Source organism: Cyprinus carpio, chromosome A10 (assembly GCF_018340385.1).
Source record: "Cyprinus carpio isolate SPL01 chromosome A10, ASM1834038v1, whole genome shotgun sequence".
Taxonomy (NCBI): Eukaryota; Metazoa; Chordata; class Actinopteri; order Cypriniformes; family Cyprinidae; genus Cyprinus; species Cyprinus carpio.
In genome coordinates, this window is record NC_056581.1 from 14,249,986 (window position 1) to 14,274,681 (window position 24,696).

At 37.8% G+C, this 24,696-nt stretch overlaps 2 protein-coding genes across 3 annotated transcripts; one reads left to right on the forward strand and one right to left on the reverse strand.

Moving 5' to 3' along the window:
- Positions 1 to 6: 6 nt before the first annotated feature.
- Positions 7 to 5,920, reverse strand: LOC109090841 (APC membrane recruitment protein 2-like). Its single transcript, XM_042765345.1, has one exon. The coding sequence runs from the start codon at positions 5,283 to 5,285 to the stop codon at positions 2,706 to 2,708; it is 2,580 nt and encodes an 859-aa protein (XP_042621279.1). The 5' UTR covers positions 5,286 to 5,920; the 3' UTR covers positions 7 to 2,705.
- A 5,565-nt stretch (positions 5,921 to 11,485) lies between these two features.
- LOC109112155 (palmitoyltransferase ZDHHC20-A-like) lies at positions 11,486 to 23,222 on the forward strand. Of its 2 annotated transcripts, XM_042765347.1 has the most exons (14): positions 11,486 to 11,614; positions 13,271 to 13,297; positions 13,525 to 13,619; positions 14,637 to 14,757; positions 15,621 to 15,690; positions 15,768 to 15,800; positions 15,924 to 16,044; positions 16,957 to 16,992; positions 18,174 to 18,306; positions 19,943 to 20,069; positions 20,934 to 21,017; positions 21,294 to 21,403; positions 21,630 to 21,677; positions 23,023 to 23,222. In XM_042765347.1, exons 3-13 carry the CDS (start codon positions 13,560 to 13,562, stop codon positions 21,671 to 21,673), a joined length of 939 nt encoding a protein of 312 aa, XP_042621281.1. In that variant the 5' UTR covers positions 11,486 to 11,614; positions 13,271 to 13,297; positions 13,525 to 13,559; the 3' UTR covers positions 21,674 to 21,677; positions 23,023 to 23,222. The 2 variants fall into 2 exon arrangements, with proteins under 2 accessions (XP_042621281.1, XP_042621280.1); XM_042765346.1 differs by lacking the exon at positions 16,957 to 16,992 and having other exon boundaries at positions 11,492 to 11,614.
- The last annotated feature ends 1,474 nt before the right edge of the window (positions 23,223 to 24,696 follow it).

Here is a 24,696-nt window from a genome sequence, read left to right on the forward strand (position 1 = left end):
TACAGTCTTGCTTGGCTACATTAGCATGCCGGCATTTATTCCATTCGATTTAGACAATGCTGTGTAACTAGGGCTCAAAATAGGACCCTCATGCAGGATTTATCTTTTGCACGTCTCCCTGCACTGTTCAATCTTATTCATTTTTTTGCCACCCTAGATCAGACTGCAGGCTGCATTTGACATTTTTAGGCTTTGAAGATTCACTTCAAATTTTGTAATTAAGGCTATGTGATCATCATCATTATTCATTTTCACAGTCAGACCATTTGGCAGTGTTTGATGCAGCACATGCAGCAAACGAGTTAATGCGTAGAGCTTTTATGATCTTCAGACCCCAGGGGGGTGGCAGATCCATAAGCAAGGGATGGTTTCCATTAACAGTGAGCTGCTCTTTGGCTAATCACCCTGTGAAGTGGAGAAGTCCTCGTGTTTTCAAGTTAAACAGTCCCACTGCCCTGGGCTCTGATTTGGACAACAGAGCCTTGTTTGTACTGTCTCTATGAGGAGTTTTGTCTATAAATATCCATGCTTTGTTTTTCTTATTCCTTATGGGAAAACTGCAACCCCCTCTACCTTCGTTCATCCCGTGATGGATAACATTGCCTAAATCTCTGTCCCTATAAGCATCATTTACTGTTAACTTGAATACAATGCTAGGAGTTAAAATGGCTGTATTGTTAGTATACTATATGTAAAACATGCTGAAAATGGAGGAACGTGAGAAAGCGAGATCATTGTGCACTGCTTTTAGCATTTCTTGCTATGTCACCACCAACAAAAAACCCCGCTGTGATGGAACTGAAAAGGCTGTCTTTTTTCTGTCCTCCCCTTTCTTGTTCTCAATGTCCATCTCTACTACAATCCCTCTCTATCTTATTCTCTCTCTGTGCACCACTGTTCCCCTATTTTAGCCTTCATTCATTCACTCAGTTATATTTTATAAAGGTTGATGATGATCCAGAGACTCCTGCATGCAAATATCTGTGTCCGCATTCCAATTATACACATAACCCATTAGAAATGTTTCATTTGCATGCAGAAGCTGTATGGTTGTGTGGCCGGAATTCTATAGTATCTTAGCTTACAGCTCACTGACCAGGCATTACTGACATTCATGAGGTTTGCTATTTAGGTCAGTGGGTTTTTCAGCCCAACAGCATGGCACTGCAGAGGAACCTGGGGGTGGGGGCTAGCAGTGGTGGGAGGCTTGGTCTTTATAGTGGAAAGCTCTGTAGGGTTCCACTTCTCGAACCAAAGAGTAACACAGTTACATAATGTCACTACAGAGGACAATGTACGGCACAGCCAATCTCTTACAACCTAATTCTGTCCTATGCAATCCATTGCCATACCATTAGCACCCTGCATGACATTGAAACCATTCTAGGTATAATTACATTTTATTGATTAAATAGGAAACATTGTGACATTTAAGATAATCACACCCACTCATTCATATACACACACACTCATACACACAAAAATAGTCCTCTATTAAACATGTACATGTGATGGCAACTTAAAAATAATAATAATAAAAAAATAAAAAATAATCCATCCAAATAACACCACTGTCATCCATGAAAGTCTTAGCTTACCTATAACACCTGCCTGTGAAACATCACCTCTACTGTCTTTAGCCTTCTTTAACGCAGCCTCACATAATGTTCAGTGCAGGCAGAAAAAAAATTCCAGAGTTCCAGAGATCCATATGCCTCATGGTTTCATGATGACATGTTACACATTTGTTACAGCTGACAGGCACTGTGTGAATTAACACAGTGTTTAAAAAAAAAAAAACTCAGAAAAGGACATCGGTGGGGAGAGGAAAAGGAGTGAGATGGCTCATCTTGTTGAAAAAGTAGGGCATGCGTTCTGCTACATACATTCAAAAGATACTGTGGAATATCCTGTCTTGGCATGATCTGTACAGGTAAGAGATTTGTTTGCATACAACATTAGGGAGTTCGAAAAAGACTAACATTGATCCACGAAGTACACTTGAAAAAAAAATAAAAAATTGGAAAAGACACCAGACAAAAAATTCTAAAAAAAGAAGGCCAAGTAACAAAGTCTACAAAGATCCCTCCATTGCTCTGTAACACTTTTTTTTTCTCTGTTGCAGGCAGGATGATAAGAAAAAAGCACCTTTGTGATGATACTGGGCTCCTCTGGTGTTGTAGACCTGGGTGAAAACCACAAGACTCTGTGTTGGATTGCTTGTTTCTTCTCTGAAGCTTTTAATTACCACAAAATACCATTATGGACTATTACAATGCTGGAGATAATAGACGGATACATTGCTTGTTTCTTCAGAGAAGGTCTACATGGCTTTGGATTCCAGGTGACGGCTCTTGTGCTTTAGTGCCTGCCATTTAATTTGCACGTTTAGTTGCCATGGAGATCACTTAGACAGGGCCATTGGGTGTGCTGTCTGTTCCTGGTTGCACACAGAGTTGAATCCACAGCATCAGTCTGTTCAAGAGTGATATGAATAAAAACACCCAGCTGATAAAAGAATTGTGTGGTTGACACCAGTGTGTAAATTAGTTCAAATAACGATAAAAATCCAGTTGTTCCTGTAAAGATTTTTTGCTGCAAAAAGGCGCAGTGATGCCTGATCAAATATCAAAAAGTAAATCTTGAGAAAACTGTTGCCAGTGGAATGTTTCAGGACTTTGTCATAGACAGAATTATTATTTCAGTTATTTTCGTGTGACGGCATCTGTAGCTGTTGGTGCAGGCTTATTGCTGGTCCGACGAACAGGCATTTTGGACACCGGTATCTTTGAACGTGTGGCTTCTGCCCTACCCTGTACAGAATGGTAGGTTGCAGTAGATCCGTGTTTGATTGGAATCTTGGATTCCCGGGTTAAGCTTGTGGCACCAGCTACAGGACGTGATGATCTCTGGAGACCAAGTTTTCCATCAAGAACGTCATCTTGGCTGTGGGAGAGGGTTGGGGTGACAGCCCCCGATTCTGTGGAGACATCACTGAGGGCCTCCTTGCTGCTGCTTTCCCGTGAGAGAGTGAATGGGCTCTCCTCTTCATGTACTGGTGTTGGTAGATTTGAGTGGTCTTCATCTCCATTGGGCTGGGAATCTCGATGATGCAGCTTAGGAGGTCTACCTCCACCGCTAACAGGGATCTTACTCAGAGTTGTAGGCTTCGCTGCGGGGCCCCTTTTCACTGCCTTGCTGATGCCTTGAGTAGCCACTAAGTCTCTATCGTCAATTCCTTCTTGTCTTACTAGGTCCTCCCTTAAATCTATCCTGGTGTCATCATCCGCTCTTTTTGAAGAAATGAATGATGGAGAAATACCAGGAGGAGACTTCAGGACAGGAACTTGAGGTGCAGAGGTAACTGTGGGTGATTTTTTGGTGACAGAGGAAGAGGTAAGAATAGGAGCAACAGCAGATGGAGATTTAGCAATAGGAACAGTCGGTTCAGAGATGGAGGCTTTCCTTACAGATGTTGGGCCAGTTTGGGTGCTAGATTTTAAAGTTTGTCCTGTGGGTTGTTTTATCTCAAGCTTAGCAATAGGAGCAGTGTTTCGGCTTGTCGACAATCCAAATGTTGTTACAAGTTTTGGTCTTGGTGTTGGTGCAGGGGCAGGGGTAGGTTTACCAAAAGGTGGTGGATAAGGGATGTATTTGGCTGCAGAGGTAGACACAGTATGTTTGGATTCATGGGTAACGATTGGAGTGGGTTTTGTAGCAGGGGTTGGGGCTTGGGTAGGTTTAGTTACAGGGGTTGGGACAGGTTCAGTTTTAGTAACAGCAGGAAGTTCAGGGATAGAACTAATTGTGGGTGAGGGGGATGTTTCGGAAGTAGGGGCTGAGATGGATGGAGGAATAGGTGTAGAGGATGGAATATGTCTGGCCATTGGGGCAGTTGTGGAGCTAGATATTGTGTCTGGTTTGATTTCAGGGCTAGATTTCGGGGACAGGGTAGGTTTAGCTGGGGAAGTGGTAGATTTGGTTTGGGGGCTTGATATAGGGATTGGGGTAGGCTGTGTAATGGAGAAAGATGTAGCAGTTGGGGTAGGTTGGATAATTGGAGTAGTTGTTGCAGTTGCCGTGGTTTGAGGAATTGGGATAGGTGTTGGTGTTGGGGTAGGTTGGGTTTTAGGCATAGCTGATGGTGTAGGGGTGGGTTTGGTGAAAGGGCTGGACGTTGGAGTAGGGATAATAGGGTCAGTAAGCATAGATGGTGACATTTTGGTCACTGGAGAGGATGTTGCGGTAACTGGAGGTTTTGTCAAAGGGCTGGGAATAGGTTTGGTGGTGGTAGGTGAAGGGGTGGGTTTGGTTGCTAAAGTAAGGTTGGGTTTGAAGGAGATGGTTGGGCTTAGAGTAGGAGAAGGGCTAGGCTTTGATCTGGTAGAAGTCGTAGAAGATGAAGTCTTCTCAGAATTATCCACTCTCAATGTGCTAGGTGCTCCCTCCATTCGACTGCTAGCTTTGACCCATTCTGCCTCGACGTCTGCTACAATATCTCCACATGCTGTTAGTGAATCAAAGCTTAAAATTGATGAGATATCTCCAAGCAGTGTGCTCAAGCGTTCATTTGCTGGAGGTTTGGTTGACCCGCTCACCTTTGCAGAGTCCACAGATGACGTAGGGCCTTCTTGTGGTGTAAGAAGCTGAGGCTTTTCCTCTGTCTCCTCCACAGAGCGAGGTGGAGGCCCAGGTGTCAGTGTGAGACTCTCCTTTATAATCTCAAAGCTGTTGGAGCGGGAAGCAAGAAGGGGAGGGCCAGGTTCACCCTCCTCCTCATCCTCTTTCTCTTTACCACGCCAGCGCACTGTACCAAACAATTCCTTTAGGCCCTTCCGTTGCCGCCCGGACCTCTGAGACTCAGTCTGAGTCTGCCGTTCTCCCATCAGTCCCCGTCTGCCTTTGCGAAGCATATTGAGGAAGCTCAGAGACTTAGCTGAGGTGAGGGAAGAGATGGAGTGCCGCGTAGGAGTAGTTTCTGAATTCATGTTCCCACCTGTGAACTCCTCAATTGGAGCATCGTCCTGTTGACTCACATCCTCCTGATCAAGATCCACCTGCTCTGCCTCTGCTTCTGGGGCAGTAGGTTCATTTAACCCATCCAGGGTTTTGCTCATTGATAGTGGTGATTTAGGGCCTTCATCTCCTTTCCCACGTATGGAGAAGATGCTAGCGACGCTGCTCCCAGGTTTCCGCTTGCTGAATAGTTTGAAGGCTTTTCTGATTTTACCTGGAGGCAGAGGGTCACATGGCGGTGGTTCACAGCTCTCAGACTGTGCATCCATATTCCAGCTCCACTGCAGTGTCTCTTCACCTTCGTCTTGATGTCTCAGTCTACCTTCACACTTCCCCTCTTTGTAATCTCACGCTCAGATGAATGAAATACAACTCTAATGAGAATAAATAAAATACCTTTTCTCTTTATATTTTTGCTAGCAATGTGTATCTATCTCCGTCTCCACTCTCGTTCCCTCCCTCTGTCTATTGCTCTTTTTTAAGCACTCCCTCTTTCTCTCTCTCTCTGCTGTTCCTCCCTCCCTAGCCTCCGCCCTCCCTCTCTTTCTCTCTGCTCCTCTCCTCTGGCTGCTCCAGCTGGTCACCATGGCAACTGAAAATCTAAGCAGCTTTCGTCAGCAATGGAGTGGAGCCAGGGGCTGTCATCATCCTACCCTCTTTCCTTCATTCTCTGTTTCCCGTTCACTCCTTGTTTTCATCCAACTAAGTGTTCCCATCTCTCACATCCCAGTTATTCATCCAGTTTTATCCTTCCTATTTGTGACTGTTCTCTTCATATCAGCATCACTGCTGCATATGGAACAAATGATAACACAGGCAGCAACTGGCTCAGTTTACAGCATCCCTGCTGTGATAGATTAACAAACAAGCCACTCAAAATATCAATCTGATTGGAATATATTACCACTCCAAACCTGTGTATTGAATTTATGTACATCATAGGGAGGATATGTTGGAACAGTGTTGAAAATTTCTAATTAATATGGCTATGATTGGTATGAATTGTCAAGTCTTGTTCTCCCCATAATTTCCTTCACTTTCCCCATCTCCTCTCGTCTCACATGCATGTCTTTCTCTTACAATCTTCCTTCTCTCCTTCTGCCCCTCCCACTCAACCACCCACAATCTGTCTCCCCCCCACCCCACACACACACACATGCAATTCCTGTAGGACATAAGTTCATGCTCTACACATTATGTGCCTGTAGCTCCTCCTTTTGCTTAGCAGTGTCACACCTATTTCTCTTGGGTCTTATTGACACAAGGATTCCAGTCAGTAGAACTCATTTTTATTTTTATTAGCATTCCTCTCATTATGAATTTGACCCATCTTTCCCACCCAGTATCTTCATCTCTGCATCTTTCTGCTTCTTGCTGTTTCACGATCTCTCCATTTTTCGAAGTAGTTCTCTCTCCCTATTTATCTCTTTTTTCCATTTACGTATGAGATTACATACCACACCCATCTCTCTGTTCTTGCACATCCATTTTGCTGATGTATATCATGAGTTTTCAGCAAAGTGGATTTTGAATTCACATTACATACAAATAAATAAATAAATAAAGTATGATTAGGTTGCATAATTCTAGGCAAACAAGTATTAAACTTCAAACTTTGAATCTAACTTTGTTTATATATTTTGTTTAGAAAGTCCATGTTTCAGAAAATCAGAAAACACATAGTAATTATTTTAGAAATCTAATATATTCAAAGCAAGAACCATTAAAAAAACATTTTGAAGCATTTTTGTAACACTAAGATTTATAGCTTAAATTCTTTAAATATGAAAATGGAGATAATTAAAACTGCAAGATTTTTTTTTCTCTGATTTCAATTTAGGTAATGTATTCTGATTCTTTTTACAATCAGTTCTAATATATACAGGTTTTGTTATATGTTGCATTTTTCCCCCTCATAATCTCTGGACTGCTGTTATAATGTACTTGCCTATCCATTTCATTTAACTACACTTTGTTCTGGATAAAAATACAATACTTTGGGGGGAAAATAAATTTTTGTCTTATCTTCTGTTGGCCACCAAGTCAGCCAGGACTGTCACTGGTGTCCCCTCAAAAGTAGTTAGGTGAATGACACTTTGTCTACTTCCATCCATGTAGACATCTCTTTTTTTCTGTTCTTATCTGCTCAGTATTCTCTCTTTTAAAACAGACCATTTTCCTCCTTCCTTCACCCCATCGCAACGAAACAATGAATTCATTCATTCCTTAAGTGGTGCTTTCACTGGGGCTCACTAAACGGGGCGACTCGCCAGACAGAACAACACATTACTCTGTGCTGAGACACACAAGCACAAAAATAGTTATGAAAAAAAGAGCGATGGGCTAGAACAAATGTTGGAAGAGATAAACCACCCACAAATGTGCCACCTCTTAAAACATTTGTCAATTCGGTTCAAGTCAAGTTTATTTTTCTTCTACATATTAGAGGAGCCTCAAAAATCGTCAAATTACGAATCATCTGTATTGTGACACACCAGAGTGAAACAGGTTATTTTTCTTACAAAAATGCATCGAGTCGCTAAAGGAGGACTTTGATCAAAAATGTATCGAGTCGCTAAAGACCTTTTTTTACGGAGGGGTGTTTATTTCACTTATTTTGGACTGAAGCACTGCAACACCCACTTAGTGCCATTAAACAGCTTGAAAGATTAAAGACAATTTTTTATATAACTCTTATTTTAATAGTTATTTTAATATAACAATATAACTTAATAAAAATGGATTTGTCATGCTTTTATCAGCTGTTTAAACTCTAGTTCTTTAAATAAAAACTATTGTCAATGGATGGATCGTTCACAATAAGATAAAAAAAAGTAGGTGATTTTTCAGTTCATGCCAACTGTCAAAATGCCAAAAAATGTGATCAGTAGCCTGTATAAAAAAAAATTCGGTGCAAGTTTATATTTCATAAAAGGGCCCAATTTAGCATCAAAATGTGACAAGTTGGGAGTGAGAATGTGTTGATCAGTCAGGTGTGTAAATATAAACTCTCTATAACATGCAGTCTCAAGACTGCTTTTAATCATTTGAAATAAATCTGTACTATTTAGAAGTTTGTAAGCTAATTGGCTTACAAAAGCAAGGCTGTGCACGGGGGGTGGCCTGGTGGCTAGAGCCACTGCCCCTTTGCCCTCATCGGCTGAGGTGCCCCTCTCACCAATCCCCCATCACTCTCTAGCGTTCTGTTACCGCTCCACTAAAGAGCCGCTGATTCCGCGAATCCGCTCCATGTTTTCCCGCAGTTGAGAATAGTCATTTACATTCTGGGTGATGGTCTTTTGAGGGTGGAGACCACAGTTGCACTAACTAGTAGATGCATTACAATCCACATTACAGTTAGTGGATGATTCGCTGAATTAGTAATTTGGTAGTTTGTTTTTGTATTTCTGTTGGTAATGATTTGCTCTCGGTCTTATAAAAGTGATAACAACAAAATATTCACGGTCTTACTAGTAATCTATAACACATTTTATTAAAACCATATTAATAGTAGGCCTATAAATAGTTAAAAAATTATATAAATGTTTTAAATGAGTTGTTTATTAGTATATAATATAGATTTGTGCTGTAAAATATTACATTAAATGTCTAATACTTATAGGGGAGAGTGGGGTAAGATTAGCCATTTTCAGATAAGTTAAAATGATGCAGAAGTATAATGAAATATCCTATCCTATCCTATCCTAATGAAAGTATTCCTATCATTTAAAATTATCAGAATGTATCTATGACAAAGGGTTCTAAAAATATGGCTTCTTTTAAAAAAGATGTTCCCATGGCTCAGTTTACCCCAGGTTAGGGTTAAGTTTGACCCGAGTCGAGTCAGTGGGTAAGATGCACAATCTGGGTGTAAAATGACCATCTGACCAAATCTTATTCAAACCCATGTGAAATAAAAAATAATTTAAAAACTAATTTAATAATTTCCTTTTACAAACAGTCACATTTCTTTTCATGAAGTTAACTTTAACAACATAAAACTAACCAAATGAAGTATAAATTTCAATATTTAATTGTTTGCATCTCTGAAACAATATGTTGAACACTAAAGTTGTATCCTTCCTAAAAACAGACTAAACACAGAGTTTATTGGCCATTAGTGACTACAGGTGGAAAGATATATCTGATTATAATGTGATGAAAAGCATTTTCTGGTTCTCTTATCAGAAGGGATTTAGGTGCACTTGTACACTGTCCCTATCAAATAAACTGCAAAATACTTATATATGATAAACTAAACCAGTAATATCACATTAAAAATACCAGTTTATAATTCAGAGATTTTAATTAACTCCAGTGCTTTATAGTAGGGTAATTTAAAATGCTGACTTGATATACCCCACAGCATTTGTCTCACTTTGCCCCATAGCTGCCATTTTGGAAAACTACTGTTGCTAACCAGTTCAAGCTAATATTTAGCTAAATGATTTGCATGGTTTTATATGTTGCTAAATAACCTATATATATCATAAATATTTTTAGACCTGCATAAATTTGCTTTGGTGTAACAACCATTACATCTATATGTTAAAATTTTACTTTGACAAGCCAAAAACAGTTTTTAAAGTAAATGGGTGCCTTCCACTCCCCCCATGTGTTTCTACTTTTCACAGTCTGGCAGAAATGAGCGGTGGTTCAAAAATACATGGTCACAATACAGTAAATGTGTACAGTTGCCAAGATAAAGGGGGTGGTTCAACTTACCCCATTCTCCCCTACTTTAATTGAAGATGAGGATGAAGCAGACTCAGAGAGTGAGGGTGAGCCCACTCTTATCAAAACATCTACAATAAAGTCTGAAATTTTTACAGAGTGTGCTGTCTTCTCTTTTAATTTGTATATTTGTAACAACATTATAATTTGTATTAACAAGCACCCACCCCCCAGTGCACCTTTTTTTTGTTTTGGGCCATTGCCCCTCAAAATGTCTGTGCACGGCCCTGTACAAAAGGGACTCATTATATCAACACTCACAGCGCAGAGCACAAAGAGAGGGAAGCCGTGTGTGTGTGTGTATTCTATCAAGAGCAAGAGTTCTAAATCAGGCCCAGCACAAGATCTCCTTATCACACGTAAGTGCATGAACAGACAATTTGTTCTTTGTTTCATGTGTTGTTGGTCCTCTGATAAACTCACTTCTGAAAAGAGCAGAGATGGACAGAGAGGACCAGAGGGGTCTGTTCATGAAATGAAACACATCTGGCAACAATACTGCAATTCCCCTGCAGGAAAGGGCTAGAGGTGGAAAACTAATTTAATAATGCTGACTTACCATCCAGCCCACCAAGCCAGCAAACTGACGATGAATCAAGTTATGCACAAATGAAAAGTACCAGATTGATGAAGGTGGCATTTGGGACTTCCAGTCTTAGTCATTAACTAAAAATAATCCTGACTGGATGATTCAAATCCACCCAGACTGTAACATTGATTTTTTTCCCCTCCTTTTAGTCCCACACTCAGGTCCTCTCACCTCTTCTCTGTTTCAATGGGAGATCAACAGTAGTGACGCTTGAAGTACGGCGCTGCTGCTCTCTGCCGACGTGATGCCAAGTTACAAGTGAAATATCAAATTAACTTTTGCTGTTTTGTTCTGCTTCATATTTTATTTCCCGAATAAAACAATGACCAGTTGTAACACCGATACCAGTTGTAACACCGATGTTTAATTATTATTAGATATCATTTTAAATATTTAAATAGTGTTTATGTATTGTGTGTTATTTTATAAGGGTGTAAGAATAATAAACTTTTAATATGGCGTGCACATTTAAATGTCCGTAAGCACTTTGACTTGGTTTGACTTAAACATGTTTACAAATTATTTAAAACAATACATTTGCTGAAGTATGTTTCAAAATATATTTATGTAAATGTATTTTCAACTAATATTTTTGAAATATATATATATATTTAGCCTTTCACATATTTCGATCCAAGAAAATACATTCATATTCAGTATATTTAACATTTGAAGAAAAAAAATCTTAGTTTATAGACAACTAAATTTCCTTCTGAACATAAATAAAAAATACAATTGAATTCAAATCAGTATGGGTCATACTTTACAATATTAAAAAAAGAAACATTAAAATATATATAAACAAAATAAACATGATTAATTTATTATAACCATAAGATTGGAAATAAAATAATTCAAGTTAAGTCTGATAAGATGTAAGCCAGAATGGCAAAGATGAACGCTGATTTAATTTTTTGAGCGTACTGTTCCTTTAAGGCTCATGTATCGCATGATAAGACAAACACAGAACTACACATCAGAATGAAACTGTGCGTTTATTGTATTATTAATTTAAAAAGGATACATTGGAGAGCAGTTGTCCGATAATTGGGAATTAATGTGTTGCTGGTGTGAAGCACCTCTTTGTTTTCCCCGCGCGCAGATCGGACTCGAGCAGTTATCGTCACCGGCACCCTTTCCGAGGGTCGGATTAAAGATGGCGCCCTCTCATGTAGTCAAGTGCTGTCAGCGGGGCTTATCCTGGATACCTGTGATTTTTATCAACCTGGTCGTGTGCTGGTCCTACTACGCTTTACGTGGTGGAGCTCTGTATATGTAAGTGTCGACCTAAATTGACTTGGTTGAATGGAGCACAGCAGTTAAAAGTTGCTGGTTAGTTGTTGCAGTGGTTTGGACAGGAAGTGTCAGTAACTGACTGGTACCAGATAATGTAACGTTACCGAAATTCAGCTCACTTTCTCTGTATACTACTCATGCTTATTTCATGTCGAATGTCATGAATTGTTTATAAAGTTGTGTTTTGATATCAGTTATTGTATGCGGTGTTAGTTCAAGCGCGAGCGGTAAGCCCAGCTGTTAAACTGATCGAGATACTTGAAGAGCAGAGTAGAGATGCTTTCTTACTGAAAAGAACACAGATGTTATTAACTTCCTCTTTAAGTCTCATTTCGGTCTGAACGCAGATTAGACCGCAAAGTACGTCTTGTCATGAAGATTTCTGACTATTAGTCAGATAAGTAGTTGTTCATGTCAAGCAGTGTCATTAAGTGGGATGTGCTATATTTAATTTTTGTCCTGTACTGAAAATGTGTAATTATCGTATATGCTGATAATCTCATTACTTGATTAAATAAATATGGAATATTTATGCTTTTCAAAATTCCATTGTCCAACTGCAGGATTATGTAAGGTTGCATTTTATGGGCAAAAATGTCCATTTAAGCGAACAAAGCTAAAAAGGGATTATTATTATGTTTTTATATAAAAGTGTGAAACATTAATGACTGTACACATCTGTGCTGTTGAAGTCTTTAACTTCAGCTTGTGTTAACCACTTCACAGTGAGCTTTACACTCTCTGTGGTTCCACCCAGTTATTACTTCATCCGTTTCTAAAAATACTAATTTAATTGGGTGTTGGGGTCCATTTATTTTCATAGTAAAGTGCAGCGATATATTGTGAATCCTTCCTTATAGGACTCCCACCCCCCTCCTTTTTGCCATAAATGTTTGTAGAGTCTCTAATCTGACATGATAACCTCATGGTGACTGCATGAGAGTTGCAGGGAAAATCTCAAATTAACTTTATTTTATTTTTTTGTTCTGTTTCTTAGTTTATTTAACAGATGAGACAAGGGTTGTGACATCAATGACAAACTTTCATAAAAGATCAAATAAAAGATCAAAATAAAAACTTTGAAAGTACTTATTAATTATTGCAATAAATATTTAGTTTATTAAATATAAATATGTGATTAAAATAATTGTAGTTAATGAAAATAAATATTTAATTAATAAACAAGTGAGAGTAGCAAGTAAAATCTCAAATCAGCTTTTGCTGTTTTCTTCTGTTTCGCATTTAATTTGCAAGGGTTGTAACACATCTCAAATTCTCATAAAATATTATTAAAATAAATATTTAAACATTTATTAAAATATTTAATGAAATAAAAAAACGACTCCTACTTTCAGAGATTTCACTGACTCTTCCGTCTGTCAGTCACTTGTTGAGTCGTCATGACAACCAGGGTATTCCATCGGTGATGGACACAAGGCTCTTTCTGACAGCTCTCTGCCAGATGGCAGTACCAGTTCGCCTGGCGCTCTTGCCTTACTGGGCTGATCTGGTGGAAACTGGAAGGGTGCTGAGATACAATAAGCGGGATCCCAGCACTCAGCAGATGGCTTTGTGAATTGGGCCAGTTGTTCTTGATGGTATTTCTGATTGATCTTTGCTTCTTTCTCTCTGCAGACACAATCTCCAACACGGAGGAGCAAGGTAAGAGGAACTCCAGTGTAGCCAAGCACACAATATTGCACAAACAGTTAACAAATCCTTCTGTTAACTAATCTGGCCTTCAGTTGTTCTCAGTCACATGTTTTGCACACCAGAATGAACAAAAAATCCCATTTATGATTATGAAGTAGCAGCGTTTATTGTGTTATCAAGTAAGTATGAATTATGATTTGTTTTACTAAAATTCCCTCTTGCTGTTTTTCTTGCAGTTATTTATCTGTTAGTGTTTCACGTCTTTTTCTTCATGTTCATATGGTCCTACTGGAAGACCATCATTTCCAAGCCTGCCAGCCCCTCAAAAGAGGTATTCTTTCTCTATTTACTGTTTAGGTTTTGCCTCAGATCCCAGAGCTTGCGTTAGAGAACAAGTGATGACCCAATCTAGTTCTGTGCTGGTTTTGAAAATGTGGGGAAGTTGTACAACCTTTCAGTGTTGCCATCTGTCTAACTCCTACCAAGTCATAGATGAATTAATAGATACGGCTATTCATTTTTCCATCTTAAATTGCTGATGGATGATTTTCCTCTTATTCGTGACACTATCAGAACAGACATGCTGAGATTCAGTAGTCCAGTGTTGTTATTGGTAACTAAAATATAAATATTGAATGATAAAGTAAAAAAAAAAAAAAAAAAAAAGTTATTAAAGGAAAATGCTGCTTTGGCAGCTAGCGGATATACAAAAGTTTAATTCAAAGTGCTAAAATTACTAAACGGAAATTGTAAATAAATGAAAGCCAAATAGAATAATAAAAAAAAAATTTAAACTCAAACTAAAATTAAAAAAAAAACTGAAAAATATAAAAAAATACAAATAAATACTATGTAAATTCTACTGAAACAACACTGCACTGGTCTAGATCTTGTTAAGGGTTTCTTCCTTATTTCTTGGCTCTAAGGTTCTCGTTCCACCTGGGCCGTGTGGGAGCAAAATATTAATCATACTGTAATGTGTATGTGGTTGGCTCCAGGGCTCAGTAATGTTCCTCTCATCTGGAAGAGCAGCAGAAGCAGCGGGAGCCTTTAAACTCTGGCTGCTCTGTAGTTTTATTACCACATACCACATATAATGACAGAGAAGAGGAAGAAGGATGTAAAAAAAAAATAGACGTTTTGACCTGCCTGTGGGATGTGAGTCATGAGTCATGACTTAGCAGTTAGCACACATTCTCAAACACACTGAGCTGATTTGGACAGTACAAATCCGGCTCACATAATTTCTTGTCATGTCTCTATCATCTTGTCATTTTGCGTATGCAGATTCATAATATTAGTCTATTCTCACACACGTCTCCATCTAACATTCTGTTGTCTCTCTTAGTTCTGTCTCCCTAAAGTGGACAAAGAGCTCTATGAGAAAGAGGAGAATCCAGAGGCCCAGCAGGAAATCCTGAAGAGAGTGGCCAGAAATTTACCCATATATACACGCACAGGATCTGGGGGTAAGCTTAAAAACTTACAATGGCATTGAAGTCCCTCATACTTCTTTTTTTAAATTGTTCTGCAGTTAATTTGGCCCCAGCCACTAATACTTTTGGGTACCTTTTGAGAGTATATTTAAAACTTAGAACTAAAAATGTCATTTAAAGTTTGCATCAACTTTTTACTCTAACTGTTACGGTGATAACATGTAATATAAAAAGCATTAAATTATAAATGAAAAATTGTTACTAGCAATGTCAGATTTTTGCATACTGAATTGGTGATTTGTTTGTCTTTGTCTTATACACTACCATTCAACAGTTTGAGGTCGCTAAGATTTTGTTAATGTTTCTGGAAAGTCTGTCATCACAAGGCTGCATTTACTTGATCAAAAATAGAATAAAAAACTGTAATATGGTGAAATATTATTACAATTTAAAATAACCATTTTCTATTTTAATATACTTTAAAATACATTTATTTCTGTGATGCAAAGCTGAATTTTCAGCATCATTACTCCAGTCTTCAGTGTCACAAGATCCTTCAGAAATCATTCCAATATGCTTCCAATAATGATTTGCTGCTCTAGATGCATTTTCTTTAATAGTTGGCATTGTTGAAAACAGTTGTGCAGCTTAATATTTTTTTGAAGCTGTGATCATTTTTTCACACAGGATACTTCGATTAATAGAAAGTTCAAAAGAATAGCATTTATTTGGGGAAAGTCAATTTAATGCATCATTGCTGAATAAAAGCATTCATTTAATTTTCTATAAAAACAACATTATACTGAATCTAAACATTTGAATGGTTGTGTATGTATCCACGTCTATACTAGTGACACACTGTACAGAATTTTGAATGATTCCTCTGCCCTCCTCAGCTATCCGGTACTGTGACTGCTGTCAGTTGATCAAACCGGACAGATGTCATCACTGCTCCACCTGTGACAGGTGAGTCCACTCAGAAAACATAGTTCTCTGCATTGGATTTGCACAATATGTATTTTGATCCTTTTTGTTTTTCCCAGATGCGTGCTGAAAATGGATCACCACTGTCCATGGTATGTACATCTGTGGATGCGTTCAGTTTATAATCTGAAGTTATGTTGCCACTGATTCTGTCACTTAGGTGCTTTAGCTACTATGTGGCTTATAACTCTGTTTTTCTCTCTGTTTCCTTCCAGGGTTAATAACTGTGTTGGATTCTCCAACTATAAATTCTTTGTGCTGTTCCTGGTGTACTCTATGCTGTACTGCGTCTACATCGCTGCCACAGTTTTGCAGTACTTTATCAAGTTCTGGACCGTAAGTCCACACATTCACACAAAGACATCTGATTCCTCTCATTTCTCACACTTCTCACTTCTCATCTTCTGCTATTTCAGAGAGCCAACTTCAGCTTGTTTTTCCAACTATTACAATTTCCACAAAAATATTAAGCAGCACAACTGTTTTAGCATATTTTAATGATTTCTGAAGGATCATGTAACACTGAATAATGTATGATGCTGAAAATGTTGCTTTGCTATCTCAGGAATAAATTATATTTAAAAGTAAATCAAAATAAAAAGCATTTTTTTTAAATGGTAATGATATTTCACAATATTGCTATTTTTACTGTATTTTGAATTTAAACAATTTTTGTATAAAATAAGCAGCTTTGGTGATTTGAGAGACTTCTTTCAAAAACATGAAAAATCATACCAAAACCAACCTTATGTATTGCAGTGGATGCTGTTTTTGTTTTTTTTTTTTTTTTTTAGTGAAAAGTGAAAGTGACGTGACATACAGTGACCCATACTCAGAATTCGTGCTCTGCATTTAACCCATTCAGAGTGCACACACACAGTGGTGAAAAAAAAAAACACACACACACACCGTGAACACACACCCGGAGAAGTGGGCAGCCATTGGGGCTTCGGTGCCTTGCTCAAGAGCACCTCAGTCGTGGTATTGCCAGCCCGAGACTCAAACCCACAACCTTAGGGTTAGGAGTCAAACTCTCTAACCATTAGACCACGACTTCCTCAGTTTTATACATCAATATAACAATATATATTTGCAACCATATATTTTTACTAAAGCATTTTAATATTCATAAATGCCGTGCAATGATCTTTGTGTGTGCATGTCAGTTTTTGAGACACAGAAAGAAGAAAAGAAAAAAAGGGATGAGTCTGCTTCTAACATTGTCTATGTTTTTAACACTTTGTCTGGCTTTGCAGACGGAGGGCTATAGAGCATTGCCCAGAGGTAAACCACTCACGCTTGCTTTGCACTGTTGTGAATGTGGGCGTTGGATTGATGTTGCACTGTTGACTCATTTTTCTTTTTTTTTCTTTTACTGATTAAAATAAACAGCAGTGTTGCAATAAAGAGTGTAGTTTAACATTAAAATATACAGATGCTTCTTAGTGGTACAGCAGCCAGTTCTTAATAGACATGGATTTGTAGTGTTGAGGCTGTTAGATCAAAAGGTTTTCTTGAGTAAATCATTTTGGACATCTGATGATATTAAAGGTAATGTGTGTAATTTTTTTCCCCTCTAGTTTGACCGCAGTACTGGCTCAACCAGTGGTGTGAGTTTGGGGTGGGATTTTTTTTTTTCTCCAACACTTTGGGGATATCGCCATAGACTGTATAAAAACATGGACGTAGTGTCTGTGACGTCACCCGTAGATTCCTGAAGAGCGTTTTTGAAGCGCAAAGTGGGTGGAGTGGGCCGTCACCATCTTGGCAGTGCATCACCGCGTGTCTTTCCCGGATAATCGAAAATGGGCAAAAAGCTGAAGCCACACCAACCTAGCGTGACAGCAGTGTCAGTAGCGGCAATCCACCTGTCAATCAAGTGGCTACTCCCTTAATTATGCAGAACTTCAAGGCTAAATATTATTTAAAAGGATTAGTTATAAAAAAATTCACTCCCTCACAGTTGTCATGAAGGGCAAAATTAGCTATATAGACCAAAATCATTTTTTGTACCAGGCGGTAAACATGTTTTTTTCTGCTGTAAAGTTGGGCATTTTAACATGGGGAGTCTATGGGATTGACTCCCTTTTGGAGCCAGCCTCAAGCGGCCAGTCGATGAATTGCCGTTTTAGTCATTTCCTTGTTGGCTTCATGAGAGAGAGCGGGAGGTTGCAGCTTGGAGATCTCAAATGGGAAAGTGTCTGGGAAATGCTTTCTCACTTTGTGTGGCGACGCGCTAGAGGTACAGAAATTACGCACGTCACCTTTAAAGAAATCAGCTGTCAGTTTCAGTTTATTTGTAATGTGCTTTTTAGAGCAGCCTTATAAACGTCCCAGTGCGTGAGGGTCTTGCCTAAATATGCCTATTGTCGTGCTCTTCAAACTACACTGGTATATTTGATGAATGTATCTCCAAAAAAAAACGCCATTTTGTCATTCTTACTTTCTGCTTTCTTGCTCAACAGAATCACCTGCCAGACACTCATGCCAAGTTCCACGTGTTATTCCTGTTCTTTGTGGCGGCCATGTTCTTCATCAGTATCCTGTCACTCTTCAGCTACCACCTGTGGCTCGTGGGAAAAAACAGAACCACTATAGGTAAGATGTTGTTAATACTTGCTGCTTCTTTCTCTTAACATTTGAAATTAATTTCCAACTGCTTAAAGTGCCCCATTATGCCTTTTTGAATATTACTTTCATGCAGTGTGTCATGTAGCTGTATGTGAACTTAAACTATCTGCAGTTGTGAAGCCGACAGTGCATGATAAATAAAGTTATTATCTATCAAAAAAAAAGTCGCAATCGCCTAAACACATTTGCATAATGTCAGCACCAACTTGCCCGCCCACAAACAGTAAAATTTCTGTGTGGTTAACATCATGTCGAGAAGACGCTATATCCTACGCTGCAATAGTAAATTTGTTTTTTATCTCTTTACAATTACCACAAACTTGTTAACACTTGACACTTACCACCGTGCTTGCAAATCAGTCTCTTGTCCATCAGCCACTTCAACCGTTTCATCATCAGACTCCGGCTCGAAGTGGTAAGCTACAATCGATACCATCTTTTCCATGTATTGACAAGTCTCCAGGGCTGTCATTCCGTCATGGCAATGGGCGTTTCGTTTCTGACACTCGCTGTACGCGGTAGACCAATCCAGAACCAATCTGTCTACAGCTCTGGACCAATCACAAAGGACTTCGCCATCTGACCAATCACAGCAGTGAGGGCTCATGGAAAGGAGGGGTTTAGAGAGACTGATTCTTTGAACCGCGTCGCATGAGTCGTTTACGAATCATTTAGAAATTAGGTAAAATTAAATGTTTTTTGAGAAAACATTTTTTTTTACCTTGCATGCATTTAAACCTGTTTTAGGAGACTCATAAAACAATATTAACAACCCTTTAAAATGGCGGAATTGGGGCACTTTAAATGCTGTTGCTGTTGTTACTTGCTTTTTCATCTCCTCCTTTTCCTTTAGCTTTTTTTGGTTTAATTATTCTCCAACTGTTGAAAATTATTGTTGTACTTGTTACCTTCTTCTCCCTTCTTTTATACCTGTTTTCTTTATTCTTCTACGTCTCTTTCTTCTCCTTCTTCCTTTCCTCCTCATAATTTCTTTAAAGTTTAATTAATCTCCCACCATTGAATTGTTTGTATTTGTTCATTTTTCTTTTACTACTACTTATTCTCCTTCTACTTTTTTCCTCATACTTTCTTTAGTTTAAATCATCTCCAACTTTTAAAGTATTATTAATATTTGCTATTTAATCTCCCCTCCTTCTGCTTGTTTTTCTTATAATTTTTATATTTTGTTATAGTTTTAAATAATAAATTGTGATTGGTAGTCTTTCTCTACACTGCAAAACACTGCTGTTTCTTTCAGGAACTGCTAGTCTAGTAAATAAAGTTGTTTCTTTAGATTCTGATTACTTCCTCAAAGAATTTCAGTCCAGGTTCATATTTCCTTTTCTCTTCGCTCCATATTGTGACCTATTTTGGTAATTTCTACTGAGGGAAACTGCAGTCACATGTTCAGTCAAATAAAACTTTGCTGATAGAAGTAAAATGTAAATGAATGTGGGGGTGGATGTGGGCGTGCTTATGAAACAATGTTTAGGTCAAACTTTTCTGTGCCTTCAGTTCAGTTTTGATGAACCTCCCAAAGATGTCATTAGTGTTGTGTAGAGCAGGAACACACATCATCCTAATCTCTCATCCATCTGTTCAGAGGCGTTCAGGGCACCAGTGTTCAGAAATGGCCCAGATAAAAATGGCTTCACTCTGGGCTTCCGCAAGAATGTCACCCAGGTGTTCGGAGACCAGAAGAAGTATTGGTGCTTGCCAATTTACAGCAGGTACAAGACACATCCATCACACACATTTTCACCCAATCTCATGTTAATCTTACCTTAATAGTAGTATTGCATCTTTCATATCTCCAAAGAGTCTTTAGTTTTATCATATTTTAAAAAGAAAGATTCAGCTTTACGATTCTCTCCAAAAACAGCCGAGCTCCTGGAGGCGTGCCGTGGGCGGAGCTAAAGAGTCGCGCGCCGATTGCCAACAAAACACAGAAATTTTGTATTAAAACACAGAATTTCAGTATCAAACGATCTGCAAATCCAGCATCGAACTGGGCTTTGTTTATAAAACATTTGTCATCGAAATGACGGGAACAAACACACATGTGCGAAACTCCATTGCTGTCCTGGAAAAACAAACTGCATCCACTGTTCCTGTAATGCTGTCTTCTTTGGGAAGCTGAACAAGGTTATCTTTCCCTCACATCCAAAAAACACACTTCTTTGGAAACATTCTTCTCAAGCAAGTCCTGTGCACCGCTACTGACAACTTCCATAACCAAATGAAGCACGTTGATGGGTGCGCGCTCTCGCTCTATTTGCTGTGTGCACGAGCTCTTCCGGGAGAACTGCCCATAAAAGGAATTCCTATCTTCGTGACATCATGAAGAGCCATGCTCAAAAAAAAAAAAAAAGAAAAAAGCTTTCCAAAATGTATTCGAACCCGGATGGAGTGTATTTGGCACAGAAATTGTTTTTGAAACTTTGGCCATGTTTAGCATGAGAATCCAACTTTTAACAGTGTAAATAATTCATAATTCATGAAATGGCATTAGACCTCCAATTTCAGTTTTATAAGCATTCTCGTGAGATGTTTTTGGCAGGTAGCTTGAGTAACTGTTTTTTTTTTTTCTCTAGTTTGGGCGATGGCTACACATTCCCTACCCGCCTAGTCAACGCTGACTCAGAGCAAGGCAATGTTGAACACCAGGCTGTTAAATGGTAATTACAATCTCATTTGTTAACAATACCACTAGTCACTTGAATGACAGTATAATTCTGCAGTTTGGGGTGAATTATGATCATTTTCCCCTTCAGCTGTTTCAGATCATTTAGTTATGTTGAATCTTTTTTTAATCCCATATGTTTTCCCAGAAATGTAGTCTTCGGAATGTCAACATTAATTTTAGAATGTAATGTGAGGTGAGGTTTATTCTGGGCCAGTGAAAACATCTGTAAGTGTTTGTGACTGACACATAATGGTTGTTATGGTAACAGCACTGTTGATGGACAGACAAACCCCAGACCTCTGAGTGAGTCACAGAACCATCTCCTAGGCAACGATATGCACTCAGAGGAGCAGAAAGAAAGCAGCCCGACAAACATCGGTACGTCACCACTTAGCTTTTACACCCCTCATAAATGCTAAAGAACATTGTGAATTATTTTTGAGGCATCACTAGACATTATTAAAAATTTAATGATTTTCCTGAATCTTTGCTGAGACGCACTGCTCCTTAATATAAACCCACCTGCTCCCTAACGACATATTACATTATAATATGAGGAAATGTATGCATTTATGAAATTGATCTGTCCGGGTTTGTCTTGCAGAGGTGTGTCAACCTGTTTCAATTACTATAGTGAATGAGTCCTAATCAGGTGAGTCTTCAATTTGAACATCCGGCCAGTGTTACTAGACAGGTTTCCATCCAAAAAGTTTTTTTTTTTTTTTTTTTTTTTTTTTTTGCGAAAAAATGTTTAGTGCTTCAGAATGTTTACCGATATAGCTTATGGAATTGCCATTTATCAATAAAATTTCTCGAGTGTTGACACAATATTTTTTTCCAATTTAAAGTCCCCATGAAATCAAAGTGGTTTGGAAATTAGTTTGGAAACACTTTTTTTTTTTTATCATTTAAATATTTTTTTTTTTAATGTAAATTTTCAAAAATTTTATGTTTGTGGCATGATTTTAAAAATATTAAAATAAAATTGTGTTTTTGAAAAAAAAAAAAAAAAAAAGCAGATAAGTTGCATTTACATCGCATTTTATTAGGAAGTACCGGTAGCCTAAATAAAGCTAAATGTTTCCAAACATTATAAACACTTTAAACATAGCTAGGCTATATGCTATTTTTAATTCCCCTCACTCCACAACAAATCCTTTAAATTTAATGGTATACTCAGAACACAACAAAAATGAAAGTATAAGAAGCCTAAACGACAAGCCAAAACGAATTAATTTAAAGGGAACTTGAAACAGGAAACCAACTTGGGCTCACAAATCAATCTCATTCCGTACGAATCCAAATGTTTCCATATTTGCGAAGTATTTGAATGCCAAACTATGATTTATTATGTAGGCTAAACTGGGTTTTGTACTTCTCTTGTGTTCCAGTATCCACATAGTCTAAAATAAAAATGTACTTGGCATAATCATCACACTGATTGGCACAGATTGTACTATGGGCTATTTAATACTCCATTTGTAGTCATACAATTAATAGTAAGACATCATTCAAAACTATTTGAAATATTAATTTTATTTTGTGCATTAACAATAAGAACAAAACATTGTGCTTTTGTAAAATAAAGGAAACAAACAGGATGCCGCTTTCCCAAGTTTCATTTTCAGGTCTATGCTCAAGAAGTGGTTAACAGGTAATAAATGGATCATAACTATTCCATAAATATAATTATATACAATAAAATCCCCTAATAATACAAAATATATATTTTTTTAAAATTGTCAAACTAAAATATAGTACATTCATTTCATTGAAATATTCAGTGTTCATTAGCTGAAAAATAAATTCTGAAAGTGATTCCAACTATATCCTTCCTCTCTGTTGTTAATATTTCAGTTGTTGTATGGAGTTATTTTCTCAAAATTAAAATAAAAAGTTAAACTAATTCTTGTACCAATTAATAGTTCTAGTTATCTTTGGTGTAAAGTTGTTTACTTAGAAAAGTTTTCTCTCTTTTTTTTTTTTTTTTTTAACAGGACTTTGGCATGGCACCAGGATTTCTTCTCATTTATGAGTACTGTTGTCATGAGACCTCATGTGAAAGAGCACACAACCCTCAAGATATCATGCCTTAAGGTTAGCAGCATTCTCTCATATGGAAATGACCTGCAACGCATTGCTGTGGTGGATGTATTTACCTGCGCTCATATCCGCACAAACTCTCAAGCTCTTCACACCAAACAACTCTATCGGCTCTTTCACTGGGTTTTATGATGTTGTGACCTAACACACTTTATTTTCTTCAAACATGCACATTTATTTGACCAAAATACCCTAAAATGACCTTCAGGTTTATACTGGTTTATCTCTGGGACTACTTCATTTTTGTAGACCAAAAAAGCCCAAGATGCACTTTTGTCACCAAGGATTTGTGGGGAATGCTTTGCAGATGTTTACGGATCTGAATGAACATAAGTGTATTGCAGTATTTGATTAGAATGTGTTCTTCGATTGAAATACGTTTCACTTCACAGCAGTGTAAACCTCATCTAATGTACCGTAGGAATTTCTCAAGTATTTTGTGAGATAATAATTCAGAAGAAAGTGCAATGAGGTATTTAATACTTATTTTCTAAATAATAATTCAGAAGAAAGTGCAAGTGGGAAAACTCTATTTAGTATTCAGTGATATCCAACAACTTTGACACCTCTACCCATTCACTGACACTATTTTTCTGTTTTTTCGCTGCATTTAAATGTTTTCGCTTTTTTCCAAACCTCATTCCCCGTAGCATTATACTATCAACTTGTGCCTTCAAATGAGGGTTAAATTTTGCAGCAGATGGTGAATTGTGACATTGAAGCACACTTAAGATTTCCAGGTTGTGTAGCATACACAGCTCAGTTGATTATTATTGGAGGAACTCAGGCCAAGATGTTAGACTTGCCACCTGCATCAAATATGGCAAAATTAATAATAGCAAAAAATGTCAGTGGGGTTTTGACATGCATTCCTCAATTTAAGTTTTTATTCCACATGAACGTGTAATGATGTGCAGTTTATAGTTTTGTTTCTGCTGTTCAGTGAGGTCTGTTTACAGCTGCACTGGCGGACTCTGACCTCATAAGGAAACTCTTGTGTGACTGAAATAAATGCATTTCTTTGCTTGAGCAAGATATGTGGTAATATTTTGAAGTCTCTAAAAACTCATTTCAGAATTGATGCTCATGAAAGTCATTGAATCATGTTCATGTGGAACGGTAATGTTTTTTTTAAATTAGTTTTATAGAATTTTCTATTAATGTTTTTGCATGTTAATGTGAAAAGCAATGATGGGGTGATGATTTACTTCTATAGCAGAACATCAACTGATGTAACCATAGCAACATCATACTGAAATCTGCCGTGCATGTAAAAATAATTCCTGATGGCTGCTGCATCTGCTGGAAGTCATGTGCTATTTGTCTGAGGATATGATTGTCTTTATGAACATTTCTACAGTCAAGGACAGTGATTATGCCAAATATAAATCATTTAAATATCAATGAACTCACTAATCAATCACTTACTCCCTCATGAATATGTAATATTATTGGAATTTGAATAGCAAACATATGTAGGACCATTTTCTTTTTCAGATTTTTATTATTTTTTACGTGGGGAAAAAGTGTACAGAATTTTCAGCTTTTTTGTACTTCCCCTGCAGGCC